This window comes from Bidens hawaiensis, unplaced genomic scaffold, assembly GCF_021521415.1.
Source record: "Bidens hawaiensis isolate Kalapana, Puna unplaced genomic scaffold, B.hawaiensis_p1.1 tig00004283_1, whole genome shotgun sequence".
NCBI lineage: Eukaryota > Viridiplantae > Streptophyta > Magnoliopsida > Asterales > Asteraceae > Bidens > Bidens hawaiensis.
In genome coordinates, this window is record NW_027491258.1 from 1,522,244 (window position 1) to 1,549,539 (window position 27,296).

The following is a 27,296-nucleotide window of genomic DNA, read 5'->3' on the forward strand; positions in this document are numbered from 1 at the left end:
TACGCAAATTGGTCCTTTTCAACATTGACGTTTACAATTATGATACATGTATATCATTTTCATTTTTTATTTCGAGAAAAATAAGCTAGATAAGATGATTTTGAATATTAACCATATAAACTCGAAACAAGTTTTGATCGGAACTCCTACCTATGCTTAAATTATTATTCATTTTTTTTAACAACATAGTGAATCATGAAATGAATTGTTCAAAGCTCCGAGCAAAGTGGTGGAAATACTGGAAGGAATAATAAGAAGATTTCTTTGGAGCGGGTCCAATAATACTAAAAAAATACATTGGGTGGCGTGGGAGAGGGTTACTCTTCCTAAAGATAAAGGGGGGCTCGGTATATCGAGAATTAAAGTATTAATAATTCCCTAATTGCTAAATGGAGTTGGCTGTATAAAACAGAAAGAGGGGGGCTTTGGTATAAAGTGGTAGAGGCGATTCACTGGAAAAAGTTATGGTGGGATATAGTCCCGGTTAATAAAAATTACAGTGGAGCTTGGAAGAATATGGCAAAGGTTGTTAACACTTTGAAAGTGGATGGAAGGAAATTGGAAGATTTGACTAAAGGTAAGCTTGACGATGGTAAGGGATTAAGATTTTGGACTGATATATGGGTTGGGAGCTGCACTTTAAGGTCAGCTCTTCCAAATTTGTTTAAATTGGAAAAAAAAATAAACATTGTTGCGTTAGTGATCGATTTTGGAGGCAAGATTACAATTTCAGTTGGGCGTGGGAGTGGATTAGAAAACCATCTACGAATGAGGAAACAATCGAATGGGAGCGTTGTTTTCAACTCATTGTCACTGCCGTTCGGGCTGGTGGTTCAGACTCGTGGGAGTGGCTTGGAGATAGGGCTGGAGATTTTTCGGTCAACTCGGTTAAAAAACTTTTAACGAAGAATAGAGATGATGGTTGTAACTATGTTATGAAGTGGTGTAAGTGGATCCCGGATAAATGTAACATTCATGCTTGGAGGGCGGAGATGAACCGCGTTCCAACTTGGGAAGCGTTGGCCAAAAGGAATATTCAAGGTGTGAGAAGGTTATGTCCCCTGTGCGAAGAAGGGCTGGATACGATCGATCATATTACGACAGGGTGTTTGGTGGCGGGATCATTTAAGTCAGTGGTGCAAGGTCCCGTCGATCTTTGGGTTCTCAGTTAGGGATGTCCTGGAGATGCATAAGACGGTGGGGCTCCCGGATAAGGTTAAGGAAGTCTTCCACGGGATTGTGATTATAGCGTGTTGGAGCTTTTGGAAAGCGAGGAATGAAAGAATTTTCGAAAGGAGAGAAATCAAGATAGACTCAGTTAAAGGCGAGATTAAATCGTTAGGATTTCTCTGGTACACTATTAGATCTAAAAAAGATCCTATAAATTGGACAAATTGGTGTAGATTTTCCTTTTTTTTTAATTGTTGGTTAGGGGTGTTCTGATTGTCCTCTAGCTTGTTGAGGGGGCCCGTTTCGGTCTTGTTGCCTGTTATTTATAAAAGTTCACGTTTTAAAAAAAAATTAAAATAAAATGAACTGGTTTATTAATTACTAAAAATAAAATAAAAACAAAACAAATCTTATATTAAAATTTAAAACCTGCAAGTAGTAATATACTCGTACTCCACTTTCCTCAACACCCAAAAATGGCGTCTATTTCTTCTTCCTTATCCATATCCTTCATATCTCCATACGCTCAAGCTCGCAACAACAATAATAAACCACCCTGTAAACACCCCACGCTCAAAAGCCCTAACACCAAAAAGCTCAACACTCCGCCTCTGTCCTCTGTCTCCGGCGGCCAAGCCACCACCTTTACACGCTTACCACCCAAAGACGACTTCTTTATTAACCCCTCCAACCCTTCTTCCGAAATCAAACTCTCCGATTTAACCCCACCGGTTCAAATTAATAAACAAAAGAAATCAAACCCACCAATCAATAATAATAATAATAGTTATAAGGTAGAAGATGATGTAGAGGAGGTGGAATCTGATGATGGGTCAGTGTTTGATTACGGTAAATTTGAGTTATTTGAGGTGGGTTCGGATGACGAATTCGACGAGGATGAGGAGTATGTGTTAGACGAATTCGGGTCCGAAAACGACGAGGAATTGGAAGAGGATGTGAAGGAGAAGGAGAAAGGGGTTCCGGCGGTGATGAGATGTTTCGACCGGGCGAAAATCTACGTGCGGTCGGGTGACGGTGGGAACGGAGTGGTGGCGTTTCGTCGGGAGAAGTTTGTGCCGTTAGGTGGGCCGTCGGGTGGAGACGGTGGGAGAGGGGGGAATGTGTATTTGGAAGTGGAGAGTTCGATGAATTCATTGTTGCCGTTTAGGAATAGTATTCATTTTAGGGCGGGGCGGGGAGGGCATGGGCAGGGGAGTAAGATGAACGGGGCGAAAGGGGAGGATGTGGTGGTGAAGGTGCCGCCCGGGACGGTGGTTAGGGCGGCTGGGAAGGATGGGGTGACTGGAGATGTGTTGTTGGAGTTGTTGCATCCGGGTGATCGCGCTTTATTGTTGCCGGGTGGGAGAGGTGGGAGGGGGAATGCTTCGTTTAAGTCGGGGACGAATAAGGTGCCGAGAATTGCGGAGAATGGGGAAGAAGGTCCTGAAATGTGAGTTATTTTTCTTTTAATTTCAGCTTTTATGCTCTTGGAAAATCTCACTTGAAATAGGCTTGTTTGTAAACTAGCCGAAATTGATCGGTCTTTAAACGAGCTGAGTCTCTGCCTAGGTTGGCACGACACGTGGCTGGCTCAGTAGCTGACTAGTTCAAATAAAAGCCCAAATTTATATATGTATATTATTTGTAACTCTAAGCCATATCCAAAGTTATAATCTAATTTTTAATGTATATGAACCATGAAATATGTAGTTTAGAAATTCTAAACTATGTGTATGCTGTAAATATTTTAATTAGTTTTTGTATATATTAGTATGTACGAATTATAATATTTTAAAAAAATCTATTTTTTTTAATAAATAAAACAGCCTGATTGACGAGCCATTAACTGGCTCGAGTTTTTGGCAAGTCAAGCTTGGGCTCAACATTTCAGCTTGTTAAGATAAACGAGCCAAGGGACTCTAGCGTCTGCCACTTTGCTACCGTCTTGAAGGTTTGGATGATGATCATTTGTGACTGGTGTTTTTGAGCAGGTGGTTGGAATTAGAGCTAAAACTAGTTGCAGATGTTGGAATAGTGGGAGCTCCAAATGCAGGAAAAAGCACATTCCTAAGTGTTATTAGTGCGGCTCAACCAAACATTGCAAATTACCCCTTTACCACATTACTTCCAAATCTCGGTGTTGTTTCATTTGATTATGATTCAACTATAGTTGTAGCAGATCTTCCCGGTTTACTTGAAGGCGCACACAGAGGTTTTGGTTTGGGCCATGAATTTCTTAGGCATACCGAAAGATGTTCGGCTCTGGTATACCTCTTTTTATATTCACATCACATTTTTATTTAGTTATTTTGCTATTTGCTATTATACCAACTTTCATATTTGATGCATTTTAAGATATTATTGTGAATTAATAATTTTGTCATATAAATGGAGGCTTAGGTACACATTGTTGATGGCTCATCTCAACAACCCGAGTATGAATACGATGCAGTTCGGCTTGAACTGGAAATGTTCAGTCCTGAAATTGCTGAAAAACCGTATATAGTTGCATACAACAAAATGGATCTCCCTGATGCATATGAAAAATGGGAATCATTCCAAAAACACCTTCAATCACGTGGGATTGAACCGTTTTGCATCAGTGCAATAAATAGACAAGGAACTAGAGAATTGATTACTGCAGCTTATGAACTTATACGCCAACAAATTGAAGATAAAAAAGGAGAAAGTAAGTGATTTTCATCTTTTTGTTAAAATTGACATCTGCCCCCTTTCTTTTTATTTTATAAAATTTTTGATGATTTTTGTTGCGTGTAGGTTGGAGAGATCCCATGCATTTTAGTCATGTGGCTGAAATGGTGAAAAAGCAACGGACGGCTCCCATTAATGAATTTCAGATCTCTCATGATAGTAGTTCGAATACATGGCATATTGAAGGAGCTGGCTTGCAACGGTTTGTTCAAATGACTAACTGGAGGTAAGTTTATTTCAATCTATTTTGGTTAATATTGTTGTAATTTGTAATGATACTGAAATGTACATGTTCTCCAACAGATATATGGATTCTGATAGAAGGTTTCAGCATGTGCTAGATGCATGTGGTGTTAACAAGTCGTTAATTAAACGTGGTGTGAAAGAAGGTGATACAGTCATCATTGGTGAGGTATGTCGACCAACTTGTTTTGACTCAAACCCGTTATCCGAACCGGACTCGACTGACATACTCATTTTGCCACCTGTGCAAATGTTTACATGCACGACATACTTGGGCTGATTGATGTCTTTTTGTATATGGTAGATGGAAATGGTATGGCATGATTCTCCAAACAGTTCTGGCCCTAACAGGAAGATCTCAACAGATTCTGTGAAATGGGCTGAGTGGAAATAAACCATTTTGTTCTAGTCAAATAAAGGCGCTGGTTTATTATATGAAGGTGTGCATTATACGACCACATACTTATCTTCATATATATTTTAATATCGCGACTTACAAGTATTGGATAATCAGTTTCATCCTAGTGCAACAAAACTAAAACCAATTATCCAAGGGTAGGCTAATATTGTTAGTTTGTTACCTACTTCTTTAGCTTAAAGTATTTAGGAGACTCATTTCACTAGCTTAAAACGTGTTTAACTATTATTATCACTTTGCTTAACCTAATAATATGTAGATGCTTACATGCAGTGGCTGACATATGCATGAGTTATGCAAGTAATGGAAGGATGTCTCAGCAGGGCAGGATCTTAGCCATAGACGGTTGGCTAAAATGTCCCATCATATCGAGCCCACGGTCCATCCCTGATTCTAGCAGTTTTTATTTTATTTATTTATTTTTTGTTGTAAAACATATAAATTTTTTATGAGTTGGTTCTTAGATAGATGATTTCACTTTCTCATAATTTAGACTCGACCTGCCAAATTTATATTTATCATATAAAAGAGAGGGATATATGTAATAGTTTGAGCATTCAATATGCTATATATGTTATATCAATATGCTTTTAAGAGTTTTGTGTTTTACATTTGTGCTTCAACTCTAGGTCTCACCCACATACAATTAATCCCTGTTATAAAGAGTTACATTAGGGTCAGTCATTAAAACATATGACCTAATGTTTTGTTAAACGATGCTCACTACAACCTTAAATAGTAACTGTCAGGACACATATCTGCCAAAAATGATTTGAGGTACAAAAATCAAGGTTGACTATGACACATATCTTGAAAGAACTGGGTCAAATCGCCGTTAATAGCATCGAAAGCTACCATCTTCTCCACAGCATCCTGTCATTTGATTCATACTGCTATAGTTAATATGAGCAAACAGATAAACACAACTGTAATGCATATATCTAATATTTTGAATATGGCACCTTATATTGATCATCTTGAGCTGTTAGCTTTTCATCACATGCTAGATCGATATGTACCCCTTTAGTGGTAGCATCCAATATACATGCTGCTCTCCGAATTACTTCTTGAGGAACACCTACAGGATTGTATAATATCACAAGCCCAATTAAAGAAAAAGAAGAAAAGTAATATCATTCTACAACTAATACTTTCCTTTAAACGAAAATTCATGCATTTTCCTTCGGTCGATAGAACAAATTTTATTAATTTGGGGTTACAATAGACACCCTTTTACATTTGCACTACTATACCGTCACAGTTTGAGGGGTCAAACTACTAGAAAAGATTGACATTACCCTATTGATAGATAGTTTAGCTGGTCGGAGGTCAACAACCCCCAAACCCGCTTTTGTCAATATATGATTTCTACAAGAAAAGGAATACACTGATACCATTATTATTAGAAAAATTTAGCTTGATATCCTAAGAATATTTGGCAAATCATCGTGGTAATTAACAAAATGATATCATAGGATTAAAGGCACCCGACATGGTTGAAACATACCAGCAAGTAGAGCACAGTGAAGACCTGAAAGCGATAATTAAAGTGAGTGACAAACAAAAATAAAAACAGAAACACCAAAAGTGAATAGCAAATACCAACTCACCATAACTAAGAAGTGTATGTCCAGGAACTAGCCTGATATATACAAGAAGTCAAATTAACTACATGTCTAATAAAGTAAGTTTTAAAACATTGTTGATTTACCTATATAGAAATACAATTTCCTCAAGGTCTTCACTACTGTTGTTGGGCCTTAGTACACTCATGGTGTAGTATTTGACTTTATCCGACTGGTGTTTGTCAATATATAGAAATATTAACTCGTCAGACATGGATATGTTCTAGAAACTTTAAAATTTTCAAGTTGCATACCTGAGATAATTGACTATCAACAAAAATCTGGGTCAAGTGAGTGCAAATTAGAACCTGCACCATAAACAGTCTCATATAGTCATATGATCTACTTCGTAAGTTATAAGAAACGAGTGACAGTTAAAGAGTAACAAACCTTTGGGGGATCATACATCGAGATAAAATGATCAATAGTTCCACCATGGAGACCAACACCATCTACAACGGGAAATAGGGGCATGATTAGTGTACAATGCAAAACCAATTAAACGTAGAGCGTTAATGACTAACCTTCAGTAAGAGTTCCCTTGCCAAATTCATCTAGCAAACATAATGACCGAGAAGTAGCATGCCTTAAAAGTTTTTAATAGCAGTGTAAACTTCAAAAAAATATAAAATATTTCTTGGTTGGATGATAAGATCTCATTCGGCTCCATAAAAGATACCTTAGCATCATTCCCACTTGGTGTAAATCAATCATAAATGTGGATTGTTCAGCAGTCATAAGCTTGCCTCCCATAGCACAGAAAATCCTGTCATTTGGCATTAATGGTGGTCAACCAGGTACTAGTAATTTATTTTTGAAGATTATTATGATATATATAAAGAGAAAAAGGATAAAGAAAAATCCAACCTATCAGTTAAACCCACTTTCGCGGCATCTGCTGGAACAAAACTTCCAATGTGGGCAAGAAAAACTATCAATGCTACCTGCATTTTAATTTATAAATGACAATGTCATTGGTGAATTGAAAAAAAAAATCAATCTTGGTAACAACTTCTGATTTCTGTGACTGTGTTCAGCAGGAAAGTTTATATGAAAAAAATACAAAAAGAAACATAAGGTATATAGAAATTACCTGCTTTATATATATGCTTTTGCCTGAGTAATTAGGTCCTGTGATGATATGAACATTCCCTGAGAAATGAAATATGAAAAACTTGTAAAAGATATTTTAAGATGTAATAACAATTTCTAATTCAAATAAAATAAGAAACAATACCCTGATCAATTATCTTCGTATCATTAGGAATAAAAGTGTCAACTGTCATTTCCTGCAAAACATGTCTAGAACCAGCTAACTGTTACTACCTACTTAAACGCATATGAATTCACTTAAGCAGTCAATTATGAAAAGTGGCACAAAACTCTGACCTTCCATTACGAATATCAAGCATGGGTTCAGCAGTCAGCGTGGGCCTTACATAATTGTTTTGACGAGCAACCAACGCCAATGACAAAAAGCTACAAATCCACGAGCAATTATAACCAAGATCATACAATGTACCATGCTACAGAAGCCTTCTATGGAAATGAAAAAGTAAAAGGAATGAGGAGAATGAATCTGACCAGTCAAGTTCTGCTGCAAAATTGATTCCCGTTAGTAGATGCATTGAGAACTCAAGAATATATGACACCAAGTCCCTTGTGATAGCTCTCTCCATGTCTTGGAAAGGATTGGGTAAATAGAAAAAGGAAACAAGAAATGTTTATTAAAACATATATGAACTTGCTCCAAAAGTTGTGTATATAAATTCATTATAAAGTACAGGAAAGTTGCATGTTTTTTAATACCTAGAATTTTATGATATATGTCTCCGAGAAGGCTGCCCAGTTCTTTTGTCTTTGCATTGTGGTAGTAGAACCTTTTAACATCACCATCTTCATCTGAGAACTAGAAATAGAACACATGTTTTACAATTTAGGAAAAACTTGTTCACAAACAGTAATTGCTTAAAGTAACCAACTTACAGCAAATTCATAGTCTTGAAGGTCCTCTAAAAAGCATTCATCTAGCTTTTCTTCAAAAATACACATCAAATATCCTATTTGGAAACATTAGTCAAAAGTAAGAGCATGAAAGACATCTTCAATTTCAACATTTGAGAAACAATAGCTCAACTTGTTTCAAAAGATAGCAGTCCACTCAACTCCAAGTCTTAATTGATCATGAAGTATTGCTGGTTAATATCTAATAAACTGTAAAGATCAAATATGGTAAAGAAGTGTAACATACCTATTTGATTTATATAAACCACTTGTGGAAGCAACTTGTCTCTGTACATGTAAGGAAGACGTGCAAGTTCCAATGATGACACCTATAAAGCAGTGGTATAATCAGATTAGCACAATGATACATAAAGTTGATAATTTTGTTTCATGTTCCACTGTTGACTCATTCAAAACATTTGTAACAAGAATTAATAGCACCTCCTCCAAAAATTCTGGTAATTCTTCATATATTTGCCTCAGTTCATCAAGCTGCATTGTATTATGAAGAAAAATTATGTCAAGAGAATGGAACATGCACATAAAGAAGTAAAATGGGTAGTTAAGGAAGCCAATAATCATGTCCTAAACCTCATCACAAAAACCATCCTTCACAGTTGTCTCGTAACCTTTGTCTTTACTTCTATTTACATCAATAACACCAATTACCTATAAAAATAACAATAAATCAGAAAATAACTGCTAAACTCAATATCTTTCTGTATTTCTGCAATTTAGTCTACCTAACCAGTTCGTATACATAAGCTAAGTCCATTGAGATGCATGAAGCAGCCTGTCACAATTCAAAATCAGTTAATACCCTGTCAACTAAAGCAATGATATGGTAACAGAAGACTAAAGACTACAGGGTTACCATGCAAGGGAAAACAATTCAATACCTTCTCAATGATATTTACACTAAAATAGTTAGCCTGCTCCTGAAGATTTTCAGAAATTCCTAGTTCAAATATCTTGTTGATATGCAGAAGTGCAGAAAGGCTCTACAAGATAAAAGCATATATGGTTATATAAAAGTTAATAAAGTCATAAAATGTATAAGCATCACAAATTGTCATCTAATATTTATGTCAATAATCAACAACTACAACAGATGTTACAGACGCATAAATGCGAACCAGTTGCTTATATAATTCACACAGCAAAGATAGTTCACATGAGCTCCTGACTCTAGAAGCAGATTTAACAAAATAAGGTGTTTCAGACCAAAAACATCAGGACTGGAGACCAGAGTGAAGGAAATACTTTGAACACTATGCACCTTTCTGTTAAATGAGTACTACTAAGTGGAACTTTAAAAAAAGTATGAAACGAAGAACAAAGATTACCTTCAGAAACGCAGTCCAATCACCACAGGTGCACACTGAACTTGGAGAGTTGAATTTCTGCCATGAAAAAGAAATGCAAATGAGGGAAAATTATACATGATATAGACAAAAGAATAATTCTTCAGCAGTTATAACATACTAACAGACTCGACACTAGCTATAGTGGATCATAATGGCAAGATAACAAATATTTTTATTACTGCAGTAATATAGTGTACATGCAAAGCAACTCCAGAAGTTGTGGATGACCCATAACAAAAATTCAATCAAAGAAATTAGCATGTGATCAAACAGAAAAAAGATGGTGTTGTACCTTCAGTATGTGGGGAACATCCTTGACAGATTTCAGTGTATCACGTAAAGAAGTCAACAGTTCTTCAGATGAAATAAAGAATGAAATCTGAATGTATTAAAGTAAACAACTCACAAGGGTTTCAGTAGATATGGAATAAATTCACAGAAAAATGAGTATCAGTCATCCATAAACTCTGATACATTATTCAAAAGATAGGATACAGCATTAAGACGGCTATTTAAGTTGTCAAGGTCTAGTATGGGCCTGAGAAACCATGTCCTAATACAAAAAAAGAGCAATTATCCAACATCAACGGTATAAGCTTGTAGATAAAGTTTTATAATTACTGAAATTAAACTTGGAAACCATGTTTACCTTAAAAGACGTTTACCCATAGGTGTTACGCACTATAATAGAAATCACTGATTAGATTATAACTTTTAAGGAAAAGCAGACTTAAATAAAGAATGCAATCTCCACACCTTATTCATCATGCCAAAAACAGAGAACCTGCAAAAAAAAAAACAGATATCAGTAGTTCAGTACTTACTTTTAAGACATGAATAACAGAATTAGGAAAAAGATTACCCTTCTTTTGCTCTACCAATTCCCATGTGGCTTGGATGTTTGTCAGTTTGGAATATCTGCAATGCCTCGTGAGCTGCAGAGTCAACTTTAAGGAATTTGTTTCTGCATTTTTGATGGGAAAATTATTACAGAGACCAGTAGATTCTAGTATGAATAAAGGAAAGATTATGATCAGATACAATGAAATTTGCATGACAGAATCTATTGCAATTGATACACTCCCACACTCATTTTGTTCAATGGTATCCACAACTCTTTCTGTCTCCAATATGGCAAGAAGCCCTCCACTAGCACAAACTTGCACTTCACTCTGAATGTCCATCATAGAACTTAGCTAAAGTTAAAAGAAAGTAAAATGAAGTGGTTTAAAAAAATTGCATCAAACCAACAACAAAACTTGGTAAAATTATATGATAACTTACAAAGCAGATTCTTTCTTTGACGTTTAACCCATCATCCATTCCAGTTACCCGGAGGTATACTAATCTGTGTTGATAAAATAAAAGAGAATATATCATAGGTACTAAGAAAAAAGATTAGAGGCAGAGAGATAGCATGTCTACATCATTAGGCAAAATGAAATGATGCAACTAAACACGCCATATTCAAATAAATTCATCTTATGCCTCTATTGTCTTAGAACAGTGAACTAATTACTTATTAGAACTATGCTTATTAGTTATTACAATCTGAATATTTCAACTTACATAACAAAAGGTATACAATAATGAGCTTTGCTTGTACAATGGCAGATCATATAAAAGAAAAAAGTATTTACAATACCCATGAACTGTAATTATCGAATCCCAACGTTCATATTTGCTAAAAGGTAGATAGTATTATTAGCCATTAGTCGACAAGTATTTTTGTCAGATGCATTTACATTCGGTGCCCATCAAAGCAGTCATCATTAATAATAACTTTTGGCTGCGACCATATATTAGGTGAAATTGTATAACTGAAGACCTTCCTAATGCATACCATAGTACCATACCTGTGCCATGCTTGTTCATAACTGAATATTGAACTCTTCATAAGCTTCACAGTATGCGCCTCACTTGCACCATCTGCATCACCAACAGGAGTAATTACAGAATCCACAACCTCAACACGCATAGAGACTTCAAGAAAATTATGATGTTACCATTTTTCTGTAAAGCAGCTACTAGAGATTCTTCACTTTTGGTACTTGTGTATATGATCACAGGATTAATCTGATACTTGACTGAGACACGATAAAATAGGTAGTAAAGTAAAGTTAACAATGAAAATGGGAAGGGTGACCAGATCTTTATGATGACCTAAAGCAGTTGGCTCCAATTTGGATGAAATATTGTACTTAAGAGGATAAGCAAAAGTATCTTTTACCCGTATCAATTAGAGGAAACTCTGCAGTATTGTCTTCCCAAAGTTCCAGCACATGGAGTTCACGTGTAAGACTATCATAATAGGAAACTCCAACCCTGACAACATGATTTTCATAATGAGTTAACTGCAGGATACTACAAATTTTAAGATTATTATGTAAACTTCAACTCAATGATGATGACAAGATGAAATTTCATCAAGATGGTAGTCTTAGCAGTTGGAACACATTATTCCCGGTAACTAAATGATATACTATTATAATTAAACCAAGAATGGATCATTATAGTGTGCTTATGCATACCACTGTTGCAGGGGCGGACCCACATAGTGTGGATCGGGGTCCCGGGACACCAATGTTTTTTAAAAATTTATTAGAAGCGGTATATTAAATTTTTTGAGGACCCCATAAGATTTAATACTTGGAACCCATACTATTAATGTTGATGTGGTCTGGTGGAAAGTCCCTTGTTTTATCTTTGAAAGGTCATGAGTTCAAGTCTTACAAGGCTCAGTTTTTGGTTTTTTGTGTTAATTTTTAGTGTTAATCAATCATTTGATTGCTAATGTTGCAATGATAACTTTGGAAACATTCAAACACCTCTAAAATACATATCATTGTTTTCAACTTTATGCATGGTTTTCTTTAGAAACATTCAAACACTTTAAAATATCAGTTTTATTTTTCACTAGTTTAAGTTAATGATTTTCAACACATGCTTATGAAAGGGTGGATCTAGGTTCTATCTCAAAAATGTTTAAGAAAGGGAAAACAAAGTGTTTATGTGTCAACCCGACCCATTTTGACCCGTTCAGGTAGTGATGATTGAAAAGAAAGTTTTATTATGATATTGTTTTTTATTATGTTCTTCGCCTCGACCCGACCTGAACAACGACCGACCCGAAAAATTTGAACACCGAAAATATGGGACCCCATTGGCAAAAAATCCTGGGTCCGCCACTGCACTGTTGTCACGTAAGAAGCTTACCTATGACCATGCATGAGGCAAGCCATATAGACCTGCATGAAAAAGCCATATTAGTACCAAACAAATTCACACATAATATCGCATTATTAAATGCTAGGACAAACAATTATAACACAAATGGATTCCCTTAAGGCAAAATAACATGTGTTTTCAAAGATGTTCCTTGGAGAAGGTAGAATGCACAGGGGAATGAATGTTAATAAAGCACATTAAATAGTTTTTATTAGGGAATCCTTTCGCTAAGCAACATCAACTTGTTAATCCCAAAGTTAGTTAAAAACTTGGAGTAGCCCTGCCTACGTGGCAAGGCCTGATTCGACCGTTTTTAAAAAGCCATTCGAGAGACTATCTGCCTGTCTAGTTTGCTTATTAATATAAAACTTAAATCTCTATTGCTCCATGCCCATGTTCTCTCATCTTCTTCATTTACTAAATCACTGACTATAAAGTTTATTCTACTGAATAAGTTGCAATTGGCGGGAAACTGGCTTGCAAATTGCAATAATGCGTCTAATTATGCACACACACTGAAATCAGAGACCGATTGAGAGAAAGATGAACTCATATTTTCATTATTATCAAACTGTTAAACTATCAGCTATATAACAAAACTGTTAACAACCAACTAACTAATGCCACATCAGCTAACTAACAAGAGCCACATCAGCAATTTGTACATGTCATCAAAGTAGCTAACTGAAAAGAGCCACATCAGCAATTTGTACATGTCATCAAAGTAGCTAACTGACAAGAGCCACATCAGCAATTTGCACATGTCATCAAATAAGCTAACTAACATGAGCCACATCAGCAATTTGCATATGTCATCAAAGTAGCTAACTAACAAGAGCCACATCAGAAATTTGCACATGTCATCAAAGTAGCTAACTAACAAGAGCCACATCAGAAATTTGCACATGTCATCAAAGTAGCTAACTAACAAGAGCCACATCAGAAATTTGCACATGTCATCAAAGTAGCTAACTAACAAGAGCCACATCAGCAATTTGCACACGTCATCGAAGTGTATAATACCAACACACACATAGCAAGTGAAGTTACAACGCACAATAAGCCAAAGTATCAACCAATGCTTAATCAATTGAAGTAATTAGTAAGCAATGAGAACTAATTAAGAAATTAGGTTACAGAATATGCAAATGCGTGTAAGAAACGACCTGATCGAACACATATTATACCGATTAAGAGTACGAGCTACCGAGTGACGTCAAAAACACACCTGATGCGCTTATTCTGTTTCGTCAACCTCCTCCTCCATGGCACCAATCGAGCACGAAATTGATGATTGAAATGATCGACGAAGTGTGTTGTGTGTGTGATGGACTGGTATTTAAACGCAACGTGGTACCGTTGGGTTTAAAGAAGGAAAAGCGAGTTGGTTATTTCTATTTCTATTTATTTCTTTTTTGTAATGATATTGCAAAGTTATGTAGTTGGTTATTTAGATTTTGTTACGAATTATATTATATATTGGTTGATGCGGAATGTGATGAGTGACTTTTGGGTTGATCATGTTTGTTTAAAGGTCTAATTCTTTTAACAAGAACCGTTTAAAGTCTTTAAAAACCTTCTAGAATGAGCAGTTTACAGGGGTGTTAAATTCTACCTCATACACTCTAGTAGTTACTTCACAGCATGTGACGCCGACCTTTGTTAATTCTATCCCGACCTAATTGAAAATGTTGAAAGTTGATTGTCTTTGTACGTATGCCGACTTCCAAATAGGGTTGTGCATCAGGTGAAGCTGAATCGAACTTAACTAAACTTGAGTTTATTGAGATAATCAAATCAAAGACAGGACTGATATAGTGTTGGGTCGGTCTTTGTTTGAAGGTTTAGTTGGTCTAGGGTTGGGCGGGACCGAATATAATTTTATATGCTAACATGTTTCATATTTTAGTTTTTCTTTGAACCATATCCGAACTCGAAATTTATGGAAAATCAAACCAAAGACTTGACGGTACATGATGGTCGATATTTCATACTGGGTTAGTGTCATTGCGCCATAACCAAATATGAAATATTTATGCTAATATGTTTCATAATTCGGTCTTCACCCGAACCGAACCCGAATTCATCCCAAAATTAAAATTAAGACCGAAAGTTAAAATTAAATGTTTTAACTTAACCGGTTTTAAATTGGGTGTCCGAGTTACTCAATTCAACACGAGTTTTGATAAACTAGGTGAAACGAACACGTGAATCACATGATCTCTGAGATGGAATTGTACTTCCAAACCTACAAAATATGGAATTGTAATAAATTGGCACAAATATTATACCACTTACCTAGTCAAAAGTCACCAAAAGGAAGTCAACAAAACTTACATGTAGCCCTTAGATCTCAGTCCAAATTGGATGAACCTTCTCTATATATTCTTTCAAGCAGATTTTTACCAATAATGGTTAACAGTTGTAAATGAATGGTATGTTATGAACGATGGTTTACCATGCGTGTTAGCATTACTTTGCTTAATTTGGCTTTTTCACTCTCATCTCCTATAATGCTCTTCTTTAACGAGGGTAAAAGGTGAATGCACTTTTGCCAATTAAACGCTTACACTTTTGTCAATTAAGTGCTTACATGTCCCATTTTCACTTCTCCCCGTAACTGAAAGTCTAACACGTTTTAACATCTGAAATAACAGACCCTGTCAATAAAATTTAACATGTCACAATTAGGACACAAATTTTTAAGTCTAATATATAAATATAATCTACCAAAGTAAAAGTTACATCTTTAACATAGTATAAGTAAGTAATAAACTACACATCAACTAATATGAAGCTAGCCTACTTGATAGAGACATGAGTAGTGACCTCAAGAAAGAAGTGAATAGGAATTTGGCTAAATAAATAAATTTTGATCTAATTTATGTGGATTAAATTTTTGAAAGCATTGACATCAATTCAATTCTGATTTTGATATGGCTTGCGCGATTGATATTATCAATTTGAGATGGCAAGCGCAGTAGACGTAGCCGGAGAACTGATTCCGACATCGGCGGTGCTGATGTCAGCACATATCCAGTAGATGCAGAGGCGAAAATGTTGCGTTTCCTAAGTGCCTTGATAAAGGCAATCAAGTCGCCCGTTGTGTCCTCTCCTTGTGAGTATACATTTTATTTTATTTTTTTGTCTAATTTTAATGCTAAAACAGAAAAATTAAGGTTTTTAGGGTATTATATACTTTCACTAGTTGATGAACTCACAGTAGAATGTTGGATAACATTGGGATCGAGTGTCTTAGTCTTACTAAATAAGTGTGGAAGGGTACTCGCCGGCGCCTCCTCCATGGAGGTTCTGGTTGCTCGGGATGCTCAGCGCAAGCCTCTCGGTTTGTGAAATTGGTTAGGTGACACGCGGAATTCTTTGGGTTCTCGGTTTACGCTATAAAGACATTTTAGGTAAGGTTCCACTTTTTAGCTTTGGGCACATGGATGATCTCCTAGATTTATTCTTTTCATTGATTAGTATCTTGATTGTCGGAGCTAGCTCGGGGAGGGCATATGATCAGATTAGGTTGTATGCGAGTGGGTGACTTTGCCTGGCCCAACAAGATAGCAACTATGACGTGCGATAATCAACTAGGAAGATGAATTGACAATTGATGATACGTGTTTCATTAGGTTTTTTGTGGAGTTCATGACATGTGCATCAAATGGATTGATAACTTTTGGCTACTTTCTAGTCAATCTAGATGTTCATACCTTGCCTCATCTCGCTTTTCTAAGAGGTTTTTATATATATTTGTTAAGGAAGACTCGATTTTTGTTTGGTCATTGTGAAGAATAGTCTACGAGATCAACTATTAATAGAATTTGTAGGTTTTTTTTTTGGAAATTTGATTTTGCAGGCTGAAAGATCTTCATCAGAAGTGCACAAAAGAGATGGATGCTTATGCTGGTTGTATGTATCAGAACACCGATGAATTTGAATTATGTCGCAAAGAGCAGAAAGACTTTGAGAAAGCTTGTCCATTAAATAGACCCGGCTGGAACACAGACACACAGTGCCCTTAATAAATTTTCACACTTTCTATGCAACTTTCCGAGCATTGTTATAATGATAACTTGCATCAATCTGGATTGCAATAAGTCTTGAAACATCCACAATTTTCTTGAATATTTTTGTGGATCAATGTTGTATGCAGTAAAGACTCTCTCTCTCTCTCTCTCTTGATAGATAAGTTTGATGAACATATTTTATTCATATCTAATCATAATTTTCTTTGAAAAGTAAAAATACATCGCTAATCTATAAATTTATCCCCAAAAAAATAAAAACAACAGGTTGGTTTAGATTATCATGTATTTATTTGTAAAGCCAAACATGCTTTGAACTCAACACATCATACAATATGAATGTTGAAATAAGTTTTAAGTTAAAAAAGATGACATCTATAAAACATGAAATTATTTTATGCAGCTATTGTGACCTTGCTTAAGCTTGTGGTTGCTGCTGAGGGGCCGCTTGTTTCCGTCTATTCGCATTGATGACATTGATAATATGCTTTTCATAAGTACCCAGCTTGTCTTTATAATTAGCTAATATTCCCTGCTTAGGAATTTGTAAGAACTGCATAAACCGCTCCAATATATTTTTAAATACTTTCAGCTTCTCTAATTGCTCGTTTTTCGGTTGCTGAGGAAGAGAATCGTGCTGGACAACAAACGGTTTTCTTTAGATCGAGAAATAAATAATTTTACATGCTCCTAACTTTTTAATATGAGACACCAACTTACCTGCTGTAATTTGGAAAGAATTTTATGGTGCATGTCATTCAAATCTGGTAGATACAACTCCTTCATAGCTTTTATCTGTAACAGTACATTATTACGCTTTAGTTGCATACTGCTATCCAAATGTAACAGTTTGACTGCAAAAACCTAGTATACACAAGAGAATGGCAACACAAGCATGATTACAAGCAACAAACTTGTATACACTCTTGACATTTGAAAGATATTTTCAGTAACATTTTTTTGTACTAACATAAATTTTATATTATAATCAGTGCAAAAAAAAAAAGAACAAAAGCAAACTTTGGCTTAGAATAATGGTGTTTTTTTGTTTAAATCAAAAGCAAATTGAGATGTTAGGTGCTTTCACTGCTTCAAAAACAATGTAAGATAACAATAACACACAATACCTTTTGATACACTTCCTCTTGCCAATCATCACCGTATAGATACATGTCCTTCATAGTTTTTATCTGTGATCAAAAGAGAAAAAAATCAAGGTTATAGAGCCTATAATTCAAAAATGAAATGGTATTCAAATGGAGCAGTATTAATTGCAAAAAACCTATGTATAAAAATAAGAAAGGCAACACAAGCAGGATCACACACAAAAAACTTGCATCCGCTCATGACATTGTATCGCTAATGATTCACCTTTTGATGATTTTGTTCAACTTAAAAGCAATGTGCAAATCTCAGGTGCTTTAAAAGAAGTGTAAGATAATATACAGCACCTGTTGATACACTTCCGCTTGCCAATCTTTGCTATTTGCTGATGAATCCAAAGGTACTGAAGGGTTTACACTATTATATAAAGCAGCAGAGTTTGGAGGCATGGGATTTTGTAATCTGGTATCCATAGTCAGCATCATGAAGCATATCTTCTGTGTATATTCAGACTACAAACCAAATAAATCACATGATTTTAGACCCCCTACAACATGATATCAAGCAAAATGGGTAATAACCGAAAACTATTTAATTATATAAAGAAGTAAAGAACACGACAAACCTGGCTTGTGGCAGCAGTATATATCTCCTCCTCAACCCTCTGAGCTATTTTCTCAAGTTCCTGTAATCGGTCATATACGGTGAATGGAAGATGCCTCTTCAAAGTATCCATTCTACACATAATAAATATTTAGCAGTCGACATTATTATGCACATACAAGTGTAGAAAATCAAAAACTTTTAACACAAATGAATAGGAAACTAAAAAAGAACCATATGAGTGCATACATCTTGTCCACGGTCCTTTCCCGTTGCAGTTGAGCCCTCCAATCACCAGATTCCATGGCAGGGTCACCAACAATGCAATTCGCACCCTGAGTAGACATTCAATTACTCGTATTATCCATCTTCTATTTAGTGATGGTTTTTCAATCCTATTGTGACAGTCTAAAATGATATTATTTTTCGAACATATTAGCAATGCAGGATCTTAACAACATAGCTAGAAAACAACAAAGTCTACTCACACAGTACTAATATTTAACAAATTCAAGATGTACTACAAACTGTTAATATAAAATGCTCATTTGATTAGTTTCGGTTCAAGTTTCATGGTTCCAAGGCTTCCAACGCCAGTAAAATATACAAATTTCAGTACTTGAACAAAATAAAATCTTGTAACCAATACTCCAAGTCATTAGAATTTTGAAAGATATTTGATTTGTCTCATCTCCAACCATCTAATTCTTACCCATGGTGGTGCAAACGAGCCGAGCCGCTGGCAAGTTACTTGAGCTCGAAACGAGCTGAGCCTGAGCCTCAAATAAAGCTCGTTCGGTTATCAAGCCCGAGCTCGAGCCTTGTGTAGTTTTAAGTTTTACCTCTTTTGGGCTTGTATTAATTAATTTCACACTACATAGCCGTGCTCGAGCCAATCTTTGGCTCGTTTAAGGTATTACACGTACTCGAGCCAAGCTTAGTCTCGTTTAAAGTTTTCATCAAAATATATAAAAAATAATTAAAACACATATAAATAAATTAAAGAATAATAAACGAGCCGAACTGTAGCCTAGTCTAGCTCATGCTTGGCTCGGCTCGGTTCCACCCCGTAGCCCTTAAGATTGAAACTGAAATCATATCAATCTTGCAATTAAAGAGTAGACGATCAAAATTCAAAACAGTATACCAAAAGACTAAATTAGTAACTGTAAATACATACCAGATGCCTTGGACGTAATCAAAAGTTACAAGTATTCAAAAGTAAATGATTGATTCGAGTGTGTGACAAGATGATAGGCTGCAACATACGAAGGAAACTATGCTTTTTTAGTCTCTACGATGATTTGTCAAAATAACACTTTTGTCCAAATTTGCTTTTACCTTCTTTTACATTTCATTAATTTCATTCTCGTAAATAATAATAAAAATTTGCTATATATAAAAAAAAGTACATCTAACGGTGTATTTGGAATTTCGTTAAATTTTATATCTTAAAAATTATAAAATAAAAACTAATTGTGATTAAAATTATATATAATAATATAATATAAAGAAAAATGCCAACAATTTAACAAAAAAAACTCATCCCGGCTTTTTTTACCTAATAGTTGCCCACAACCAGTTTAGTGCTACAAAATACTAGTACCGACAATTTCTTAGCCTAAAAAGGTCGTTAGTAAATACTTGTTGATAACAAGAATTTAGTCATTCCGAGTTGTTTGTGGTATGTATTTTAGGAATATCTTGCAAATCGTTGGGTAAAACTCAAAATAACCTTTTAAAAGTGTTTATTTTGAGAATTTTCCGGTTAAATAACTATATTAAAAAAAATATTTTACTCTTCTTACACATAGGGACTAAATGTGAAATTTGATAAACCTCAAGAACAATTTTAACAATTTACTTTAAAGTAAAAGTGTTAATATATTTTTGAAATATCATATATTAATTTTTAATATATCCATGTTTTATAGGTTTTTTACATCAAATATTTGGTAAGATTAAGCTTTAATTTAATGAGATATTATAACCCGTTTAAGGAATATATGGGTTTAGCAGATCCATACTCGTATTGAGGGGGTTGTTTTATATTATTTGTTTCTAATATTTATTTATTTTTTGAATTTTTTTCCTTTTATTGTATGAAAGTTAATAATATACTTATGGTTTAATGATAAATTGTTTCACAAATAAATGAGATATTATAACCCGGTTTAAAAGCTATATGAGTTTGATGAGACCAAAGACCCATTTATTTTTTTTACTACAAATTGGTTTTTTAATTATAAAGAATATATACCTTTTTTAAATAAATCATATATTAATTTTTAGTATATCCCTACTTTATAGGATTATTATATCAAATATTTGGTGAGATTAGTTTTTAATTTAATGAGATGTTATAACCCGGTTAAGAAATATATGGGTTTGATAAGGCTCATACCCGTGAATTCGGGTCAAATGCATGATAAGTCTCCATTTAAAAATCAAACAAATCTGGTGACTCTAAAAAGGGGGAGCGACCACATCGCGACACCTAAGATTTTTGGGTTTTCGTTTTATATATATTATAGATAGAGAACATGAATATGGTAATTGGTAAATACTTTTCTCAAAATCATCCTCTTGAGACGTGTAACATTTCTATGATTTAAACTCTTAGCTTGGTGAATTCTCTTAATATGATATGTTTTATAGTTTTGAAATCCTTGAATAATATCTTCAAATTGTGTACATGTCACTTTCAAATTAAGATATTTTAGTATTAATCTCAAAATAATTCGATGTGAACACAAGAACGAATATTCTTTTTTGTATGAAAACTTGTACCAAACTCATTTTTCAATTCGGATCTAAATCACTCCAAACACCATCCTTTTATATAGCTAGATAATTATCACAACAACCTGTTGAAGCGTTGTAACTTTTCATAAGAGAGTATGATAGTTGGCGCTTATAACTGTTGGCGATTATTCAGTTACATCGGCGGGAAAACCCCAATTACCATTGATTCTAATTACCATTATTCGTAATTGTTATTTGTCAAAGTTACCACCAATGATCAATAGCAGCTAAATATTGATAATCAGCTCCTACTAACGATAATTCTCATGTAACTTTCCATGAACTATACAAATGTGAGGCAAATTATAATGACTTTTCAATAAGCAAAACCTTTGTAAAAGGAAGGTGTTGGGGTTGGTGTTGAAAGAGAACGCACCATGAGCAAATGAAGAATCTTGCCAGTTGGAGGTATAGCCGAGAGTGTAAATTATGTATGGAAATGAAAGAGAATGGAAGTATTAAGATCATGTTAAGGTTCAAGAAGAAATAAGAAAAGAAACTATGAAATGGAGAATCAAACAAACTGAAACTATACTTGATATTTAACAGAAAAATCATACAAATTCAATGTATCCAGTAAGAGGTCAATTGCATTGGCAACTCGAACACCCAAAAGAGCAGCACGTTGGGAAATCAACAATCATCAAACCGACAAATAACAAACGCATATGAAGTTCATTGGCAACCAAATTCTTAGCGACACCGGATGTCGGACCAAGTGATATGGAAAAGAAACCCGCGTTAGAGAAAATAATGACCCAACAAATACATATGCTATCACAACTTTTGACCAAGGAAGACCATTGACATCAACAGGCACAGATAAACTACTTGAACACGAAGATTGCATGATAAACCAAAGGAAAACGATAAATCATATGCAATAATCGATGGAGGAGCTGATATGACGTCTAAGCCAAGGACAACCGTTTACAATCACAGGAAATCACACCAGAGGTGATGCTGGAGCACGTGAAGAGCCTCTTATTCAGGAAGTTGAACCCAAAGATGTTGTAGTACAGCCTGTCCATGAAGAAGAAGAAGAAGAAGAAGAAGAAGAAGAAGAAGAAGAAGAAGAAGAAGAAGAAGAAGAAATGGAACCACCACAGCGCAACAAAAACAAAACACAGCAGGCACGTCACCAGCTGGTCCGCATGTGAAACTCCATTTAAAATAAACGAACCACGTCTACCATATCCATGGATGTTACATATGGATATGAATAATGAACAAAACACTCGTTTTCTTGATATGTTGAAACAATTGGATAACAACATTCCATTTCTAGAGGCACTTACGCAAACGTCGAAATATGAAATTTTTTTTGAAGACGTATTATCTAATAAGAAGAAACTAGAAGGCCTCGCCACTGTGACATTAAGTGAAGAACATGCGGATTGGTACATTTGAATGTAAACATTCCCGTCTTCACTATCACATTCATTAAATTTTAGATTTTAGCAGGGATTACATTTGTGTATTTTCATACATAGAAAAATAAATCATAATCAACCGAAACAACATAGGTAATACAAACCCGTGTAATACACGCCAGAGAAAGAACAAGTAACTAATATGTAAGTTTAAAATATAAACAAACTTTTGTAAAAAAAAAATTAAAATCAATCGAAATAAATTAACAATAATCAAAACAACCCAAGCAATACAACTTACATACAAAAATTAAATTAAATTCAAACGAAAATGTGAGAATAAAAACAACCCAAAACCTCCCCCGAAATGCGGAAATCTTTTATGCCGTTAAGCAATTTGTAAACGTCTGTTATGCCGTTAAGAAATTTATAAATATCTATGCCGTTAAGCAATTTGTAAACGTCTGTTATGCCGTTAAGCAATTTATAAATAACTGATATGTCGTTAAACAATTTATAAATATCTGTTATGCCGTTAAGCAATTTATGGAGTTTATCATTGAAAGGCAACAATAAGTCTTCAAATGCTTGAAAGTTTTTTGAAAACTCTTCGTTTATTAATTTTGCCCTTGTAAGAGACATCATAAAAAAGTCTTCAATTGCATGAAATCTTTTGAAAACCTTTTGTTTATTGATTTTTTTTATAAGACATGAGTATATGTCTTTGGATTTATAAAAGACATGAAGTCTTCATTTGTGTTCTTAGGTTTATTAAATTCCCAATGAGAAATCATTTAGTTTCGATAAAGATTAATCGAGTTTTGTTTTGAGAAATCAAATTTTTTAAAGATGCTTAAGGAGAGATTATAATAAATACTTTTTGAAGTAAATTAACAGTTACGAAATAAACCATACCTCTTCTTCTTATCCAGCTAAGTGAACCTTTGAAGTTGAATTTTACAAGTGACCAACCCAACCAATCTGTTCCCTACGGCCTCCTGCCTCAACGGTACTCTTATGGCTCCAGGGCTCCATGTTTTACAAAAATCTTAAAGATGAACTTGATGGATAATAAGAACTGATATATTTATTTCACAACTGTTCTTCCCGAGGGAAGAACTTCTTAGTACTTACATAATACTCTCCTTTAGCAAGGAGATTACTCACTAATACACATAATTTACACTCTTGGGTCTTCATATTTTTCTTCCATGACTTTGGATGGATTCACGGTTCTTGTTTTAGCAAGACCGATTTCCAGATGATGGTAACTTTGGAAGGACTTTCCTTGATGCCAATCTGGGAGTGTAGAGGTACACTTGATGAAGATGTTAGCATCTTTTGCTGCTGCAATCTTTTTTCGAAAGTTTTTGATTGCTTTCTTCATTCCTTCGGTCATTAAATTAATTTCTTGTAAATTAGAGGAAGGATAAATATACTTAACTAACCCAGCAGAGAATGCTAAGGAGATAAGTTATGGGCTTGCGCCTGGACAAAAGACAATTAAACTTTTAGTAGCCTTATCTTCTGTGTAAATGTGCTCGGATTCAAAGTCATTTTGACTTAAAGACCACGCTTTAGACCATAATGATCTAAATTTATCAAGAGATACAATATCTTGGGATTCTTCTTCTTCTTTCTCTTCAGTAAATTTTAATTTTGAAGGAAATGGGGAAGCTTTTCTGAACTCAACGGTTTTTTCTTGTTTTCCTGGTTTTAAAGGTTCAGGAAAAATTGTTACCTTCAAAGGTATTTCTCTTTTTCCAAGATTTGCTGAATAGCGAGTGGCTTCTTGTTGGGCTTGTGCTAACGTCCCAAACTTTTTGAATGGATAGCTGGTTCCATCCACGTAACTTTTGACTGTTGACCAGTCTTCGTATATCCTGTAAGCCCCGTTACCGGTAGCCCTACTTTGTATGTTGGATTTACTCATGAACGCAGTTCTAAATATCAGAGTTAATAAAAACTTTCGCGGAATAATAAAACTTCAACTATAACATTTTACATAACCATCAAATCATGTCTTATAAAACATTCGTAGTCAATTAAAACAAAACATAGTCTTTAAAACATCACAACATTTCTCCGAGATGCCAGTATCTTCGATTCCATGTCATGTGTCTTCAGTCACGCGAACTGCCTCAACCTATTTGCCTACGTGCATACTAAAAATTTAGCTACGCAGAGTGAGTTCTAGTTAATCACATAACTTACTTTTCATATACATATACGTACCCGAAGGTACGCATTACATACATATCAAGATCAGCATTCGTCCATAACCATTCATATCTAACCATACATTATAAAGGGCGTTTCACCCTACATACCTCGGATATTATTAGGGTCTGGTACCCTCCATCATCGGATATTATTAGGGTCCGGTCACCCTACATACCTCGGATATTATTAGGGTCCGGTACCCTTCATCCTCGGATATTATTAGTGTCCGGTACCCTAATAATATCCGATTTTCACATTTTCGTTTGAATTTAATTTAATTTTTGCGGAAATCTATTATGCCGTTAAGCAATTTGTAAACGTCTGTTATGCCGTTAAGAAATTTATAAATATCTATGCCGTTAAGCAATTTGTAAACGTCTGTTATGCCGTTAAGCAATTTATAAATAACTGTTATGCCGTTAAACAATTTATAAATATCAATTATGTCGTTAAGCAATTTATGGAGTTTATTATTGAAAGACAACGATAAGTCTTCAAATGCTTGAAAGTTTTTTGAAAACTCTTCGTTTATTAATTTTGTCCTTGTAAGAGACATCATAAAAAAGTCTTCAATTGCATGAAATCTTTTGAAAACCTTTTGTTTATTGATTTTTTTATAAGACATGAGTATATGTCTTTGGATTTATAAAAGACATGAAGTCTTCATTTGTGTTCTTAGGTTTATTAAATTCCCAATGAGAAATCATTTAGTTTTGATAAAGATTAATCGAGTTTTGTTTTGAGAAATCAAATTTTTTAAAGATGCTTAAGGAGAGATTATAATAAATACCTTTTGAAGTAAATTAACAGTTATGAAATAAACCATACCTCTTCTTCTTATCCAGCTAAGTGAACCTTTGAAGTTGAATTTTACAAGTGACCAACCCAACCAATCTGTTCCCTACGGCCTCCTGCCTCAACGGTACTCTTATGGCTCCAGGTTTTACAAAATTCTTAAAGATGAACTTGATGGATAATAAGAAATGATATATTTATTTCACAACTGTTCTTCCCGAGGGAAGAATTTCTTAGTATTTACATAATACTCTCCTTTAGCAAGGAGATTACTCACTAATACACATGATTACAAGAGAGAAAAGAAAGATATAATGGGATCGAGAATGAGATGCCATAAACTTAAGAATCAATCTCCTTTATATAGAGGAGAAGATTTATACATTGGACTAAAATGCCCTTCTAATTTCGTCATGCATGAAGTTTTTAATCGACATACCCGTGTGTTGGGTCCAGTTCCCTGGTGTCTTCATCCGAGTAATAGCTGTAAAGTTGAGAGCTATTATCTTCTTTTGTACTGTCTGAACGGTATCGCAATTATGATTTTCATAAGTGCGCTGAAGCTCCTGACATAGTCTTTCTTTTGTGACTGGCCCTGCTTCTACTTTATTAAAGATGATTCTTTGCTCCATCTTTTCTAAAGCTTATTTCTCGTGCTTTGGTAGTGGAAGACTACTAAAGCTGGTAATTACACAGTGGTGACTGTAATAGTTCACTTTATTAAAGCTTCCAGCTTTTATTTTTTGCAAGTTTTCAAGAATTTTTAGAAAACTCTTGACTCTTATTTCAACCCAGTTGCTTGGGTCTTCATATTTTTCTTCCATGACTTTGGATGGATTCACGGTTCTTGTTTTAGCAAGACCGATTTCCAGATGATGGTAACTTTGGAAGGACTTTCCTTGATGCCAATATGGGAGTGTAGAGGTACACTTGATGAAGATGTTAGCATCTTTTGCTGCTGCAATCTTTTTTCGAAAGTTTTTGATAGCTTTCTTCATTCCTTCGGTCATTAAATTAGTTTCTTGTAAATTAGAGGAAGGATAAATATACTTGTTGGTGCATGTTTTGTAACAGATGATCTTTTGTGTTTGTTAGAATTGAGAGCAACGCTCAAAGGGGATTCTGTTGGTGCATTTTGTGACCGTCGCTATGCAATTCTGTTAAGCGAAAATGAAGTGCGAAGTTTGGACAACTTCTGCGAACAACTTCACCATAGGCGAAGTTATAAAAACTTCGCCTACTGGCCCAAGCCCGTGAAGTTGTTTATATATATATGTGTGTGTCTTGTTTAGGTTTGAGTATCCAGAAAGTTAGAGTGTTTTGTGATCAGTTTAATTGTCTAGAGAGAAACCGAGAGGGAGAGTTGTGTGGGACGACCCGAGGTAGAGCTCACCTCGGGTCGGCCGTCGTTTGTTTTCATGTTTGGTATGTAACGAGTTTTGGTTAATTATTAAAAGATCTGCAGATGTGTTTATCCCATTCGTGTGTTTGTTCGTATGTTTGTATGAGTGTAATCGTGTTCTTCGTCTTCTACACCATAAACGAGTCTAGGAGGATTCCGCACTCCTAGACCTCGTGCGGATCTCGTATCG

The 27,296-nt window shown here is 34.9% G+C and overlaps 3 protein-coding genes and 1 pseudogene across 7 annotated transcripts in view; 2 read left to right on the forward strand and 2 right to left on the reverse strand.

The window, feature by feature from the left end:
• Nucleotides 1-1,641: 1,641 nt before the first annotated feature.
• Nucleotides 1,642-4,830, forward strand: LOC143626156 (GTP-binding protein OBGC, chloroplastic-like). The gene is made up of 7 exons (XM_077096317.1): nt 1,642-2,620; nt 3,162-3,435; nt 3,571-3,859; nt 3,949-4,108; nt 4,186-4,294; nt 4,430-4,565; nt 4,803-4,830. The coding sequence occupies exons 1-6, from the start codon at nt 1,647-1,649 to the stop codon at nt 4,517-4,519; spliced, it is 1,896 nt and encodes a 631-aa protein (XP_076952432.1). The 5' UTR covers nt 1,642-1,646; the 3' UTR covers nt 4,520-4,565; nt 4,803-4,830.
• A 289-nt stretch (nt 4,831-5,119) lies between these two features.
• LOC143626184 (DNA mismatch repair protein MSH5-like) lies at nt 5,120-12,781 on the reverse strand. Its single transcript, XM_077096333.1, has 33 exons — nt 12,756-12,781; nt 11,770-11,864; nt 11,546-11,626; nt 11,396-11,468; nt 10,824-10,887; nt 10,581-10,735; nt 10,402-10,503; nt 10,296-10,323; nt 10,189-10,220; nt 10,035-10,092; nt 9,832-9,918; nt 9,519-9,575; nt 9,072-9,173; nt 8,921-8,965; nt 8,764-8,841; nt 8,614-8,664; nt 8,420-8,501; nt 8,155-8,228; nt 7,978-8,077; nt 7,753-7,849; nt 7,558-7,647; nt 7,406-7,470; nt 7,262-7,320; nt 7,036-7,112; nt 6,848-6,934; nt 6,693-6,754; nt 6,559-6,620; nt 6,423-6,476; nt 6,255-6,340; nt 6,154-6,185; nt 6,051-6,074; nt 5,506-5,621; nt 5,120-5,416 (listed from the first exon to the last, which is right to left on the reverse strand). The coding sequence occupies exons 1-33, from the start codon at nt 12,779-12,781 to the stop codon at nt 5,330-5,332; spliced, it is 2,388 nt and encodes a 795-aa protein (XP_076952448.1). The 3' UTR covers nt 5,120-5,329.
• Nucleotides 12,782-15,735: 2,954 nt separating this feature from the next.
• LOC143626157 (NADH dehydrogenase [ubiquinone] 1 alpha subcomplex subunit 8-B-like) lies at nt 15,736-16,807 on the forward strand (annotated as a pseudogene). The gene is made up of 2 exons (XR_013152385.1): nt 15,736-15,885; nt 16,633-16,807. The product of XR_013152385.1 is annotated as an NADH dehydrogenase [ubiquinone] 1 alpha subcomplex subunit 8-B-like (transcript).
• Nucleotides 16,808-17,052: 245 nt separating this feature from the next.
• The window catches only part of LOC143626231 (uncharacterized), a 58,056-nt gene continuing 47,812 nt past the window's right edge, over nt 17,053-27,296 (reverse strand). The window contains exons 1-6 of one of the 4 annotated variants that reach the window (XM_077096381.1): nt 18,758-18,917; nt 18,531-18,642; nt 18,253-18,417; nt 17,929-17,991; nt 17,522-17,596; nt 17,053-17,438 (exon numbers count right to left, since the gene is read on the reverse strand). In XM_077096381.1, the coding sequence (XP_076952496.1) occupies nt 17,220-17,438; nt 17,522-17,596; nt 17,929-17,991; nt 18,253-18,417; nt 18,531-18,642; nt 18,758-18,855 (732 nt within the window). In that variant the 5' untranslated portion in view covers nt 18,856-18,917 and the 3' untranslated portion in view covers nt 17,053-17,219. Of the gene's footprint in view, nt 17,439-17,521; nt 17,597-17,928; nt 17,992-18,252; nt 18,418-18,530; nt 18,643-18,757; nt 18,918-27,296 lie in introns of those variants that run through there. The other 3 variants (XM_077096382.1, XM_077096379.1, XM_077096380.1) reach the window with 3 other exon arrangements.

Coding starts and splice junctions, on each gene's coding strand:
- LOC143626156 (XM_077096317.1), top strand. CDS start 1,647: ATGGCGTCTATTTCTTCTTCCTTATCCATATCCTTCATATCTCCATAC. Junction 4,109..4,185: donor GTTCAAATGACTAACTGGAG/GTAAGTTTATTT, acceptor GTTCTCCAACAG/ATATATGGATTCTGATAGAA. Junction 4,295..4,429: donor ATACAGTCATCATTGGTGAG/GTATGTCGACCA, acceptor TGTATATGGTAG/ATGGAAATGGTATGGCATGA.
- LOC143626184 (XM_077096333.1), bottom strand. CDS start 12,781: ATGGCTTGCCTCATGCATGGTCATAG. Junction 8,665..8,763: donor AGGATGGTTTTTGTGATGAG/GTTTAGGACATG, acceptor AATACAATGCAG/CTTGATGAACTGAGGCAAAT. Junction 6,186..6,254: donor GAAATTGTATTTCTATATAG/GTAAATCAACAA, acceptor TGTATATATCAG/GCTAGTTCCTGGACATACAC.